Source organism: Kryptolebias marmoratus, linkage group LG7, assembly GCF_001649575.2.
Source record: "Kryptolebias marmoratus isolate JLee-2015 linkage group LG7, ASM164957v2, whole genome shotgun sequence".
Classification (NCBI taxonomy): domain Eukaryota; kingdom Metazoa; phylum Chordata; class Actinopteri; order Cyprinodontiformes; family Rivulidae; genus Kryptolebias; species Kryptolebias marmoratus.
The window spans coordinates 274,706-276,460 of NC_051436.1; the positions used below are offsets into that span (position 1 = coordinate 274,706).

A 1,755-nucleotide genomic window follows, 5' to 3' on the forward strand; every position below is an offset into this window, starting at 1 on the left:
CAGTGAGACATGTCTGTGGACGCAGGACAGCGGGGACAAACAGTGAGACATGTCTGTGGACGCAGGACAGTGGGGACAAACAGTGAGACATGTCTGTGTATGCAGCACAGCGGGGACAAACAGTGAGACGTGTGTGGACGCAGGACAGAGGGGACAAGCAGTGAGACGTGTGTGTGGACGCAGGACAGAGGGGACATGTGCACATGGAATCTAAAGTTACTGGAGCGGTTTCGTCCAACACGAGGACCCGGCTGCAGACAGAAAGACAGATTGTATAAACGGTGACGTCTGCTGACCTTCCTCCTGCACTGATGTCTCTGACAGTTCCTGGTCTTTGGACACTTGGAGTCACACAGGTACTCCCTGTGACACGGCATCAACTTCCTGTGTTTGCCACACCTGCACTCCTTCTCCACCTCCTGCAGAGACAAGCATCGGTCAGCTCACCTGGCCGGGCTGCATCCTCAGAGGACGAACCCGGGTGTCTGACCTGTCTGCACGTCTCACAGCTCCCTCGGTGACACCTCATGGAACAGGTGTGCTTCAAGCAGGACAGAGGACGGTCACACGTGTCCCCGCACGGCAGCACTTCCTCCGTGCACGGCAGAGACGACTCTACACACACACACACACACACACAGGTCAGCAGTGACATTTAGGAAGCAGCCAGACAAAGACAGTCAGGTGTGTGTGTGTGTCTCTGTGTGTGTGTGTGTGTGTGTGTGTGTGTGTGTGTGTGTGTGTGAGCGAGCTGGTGAACAGGTGAGATGCTGACATTTAAACTGGTTGTTGTGAGAGACTGAAGCTTTCATGTGTTTAAAGTTCAGACCTGCAGACTCTCCGTCTCCTCGTTAAGATAAGGAATTCATCCAGGAGCTGCTCTAAACAGAGTTACACTGAATAACACAGGTGACCACTGAGCTGTGGGGCTGTGGGTGTGTGTGTGTGTGTGTGTGGGTGTGTGTGCTCTCACTGGTCTTGCCGCAGGGACAGGATCTGCTGACGGAGCGAGGACACAGAGGACAGACTCCATCGTGACAAACGACCTCACAGGTGTGATTCCCACAGGTGAGCAGAGCGCCACACACCTGAGACACAGATAGACAGGTGAGGACAGGCAGGTTGGGGACAGACAGGTTGAGGACAGACAGACAGGTTCAGTCAGGATCTGGTGGCGGTCCTCAGGTGTAATACCACCTCTGACCAGCAGGTGTCTGACAGCCTGTCTGTAATTACAGATATTTCTCAGGATATATTTTTATTAAAACTGTTTCCTTGTCTTCCCTTAGAAGCTGATGTTTTTTAAACAGACTTTATGTTTTCAGACCTGAAAACCTTAAATCATATTCCAGACATCAGTGACCTGCCTGAAGCTCCTGGACAACAGCTGACAGCCCGCCGCCCGCCGCCAGGTGAACAACAGAACCAGTTAAATCATTAAACTGCTTCTCTCTGCTGATCTGAAGGAACTTCAGGAACACAAACATCTTTTATTCCTGTTTAGGTTCTGTTTTATTAAACAATAAACCGACAGCTGATTGTTCTTCAGGAGAACCTTCTCCTGATAAACCGGATTAAAGCCGGCGGCTCTCTGACCCGGTTCTGTCTGGTCCGGTCCGGGGTTTACCTGCTGACAGGTCCAGCAGGGGCTGGCACACGGTCTCTCTGCCTTCTGACGAGCACAGACACAGCTCTGCACGCTGACTCTGGGACAGGGGGAGCAGTCTGAGACACACACACACACACACACACACA

At 52.3% G+C, this 1,755-nt stretch overlaps 1 protein-coding gene across 2 annotated transcripts in view; it reads right to left on the minus strand.

The window, feature by feature from the left end:
• nfxl1 (nuclear transcription factor, X-box binding-like 1) overlaps nucleotides 1-1,755 on the minus strand; it is an 8,181-nt gene that overhangs the window by 3,680 nt on the left and 2,746 nt on the right. For both annotated transcript variants that reach the window (XM_037976620.1, XM_037976621.1), the window contains exons 10-13: nucleotides 1,628-1,725; nucleotides 974-1,088; nucleotides 491-615; nucleotides 297-419 (exon numbers count right to left, since the gene is read on the minus strand). In XM_037976620.1, the coding sequence (XP_037832548.1) occupies nucleotides 297-419; nucleotides 491-615; nucleotides 974-1,088; nucleotides 1,628-1,725 (461 nt within the window). The remainder of the gene's footprint in view (nucleotides 1-296; nucleotides 420-490; nucleotides 616-973; nucleotides 1,089-1,627; nucleotides 1,726-1,755) is intronic.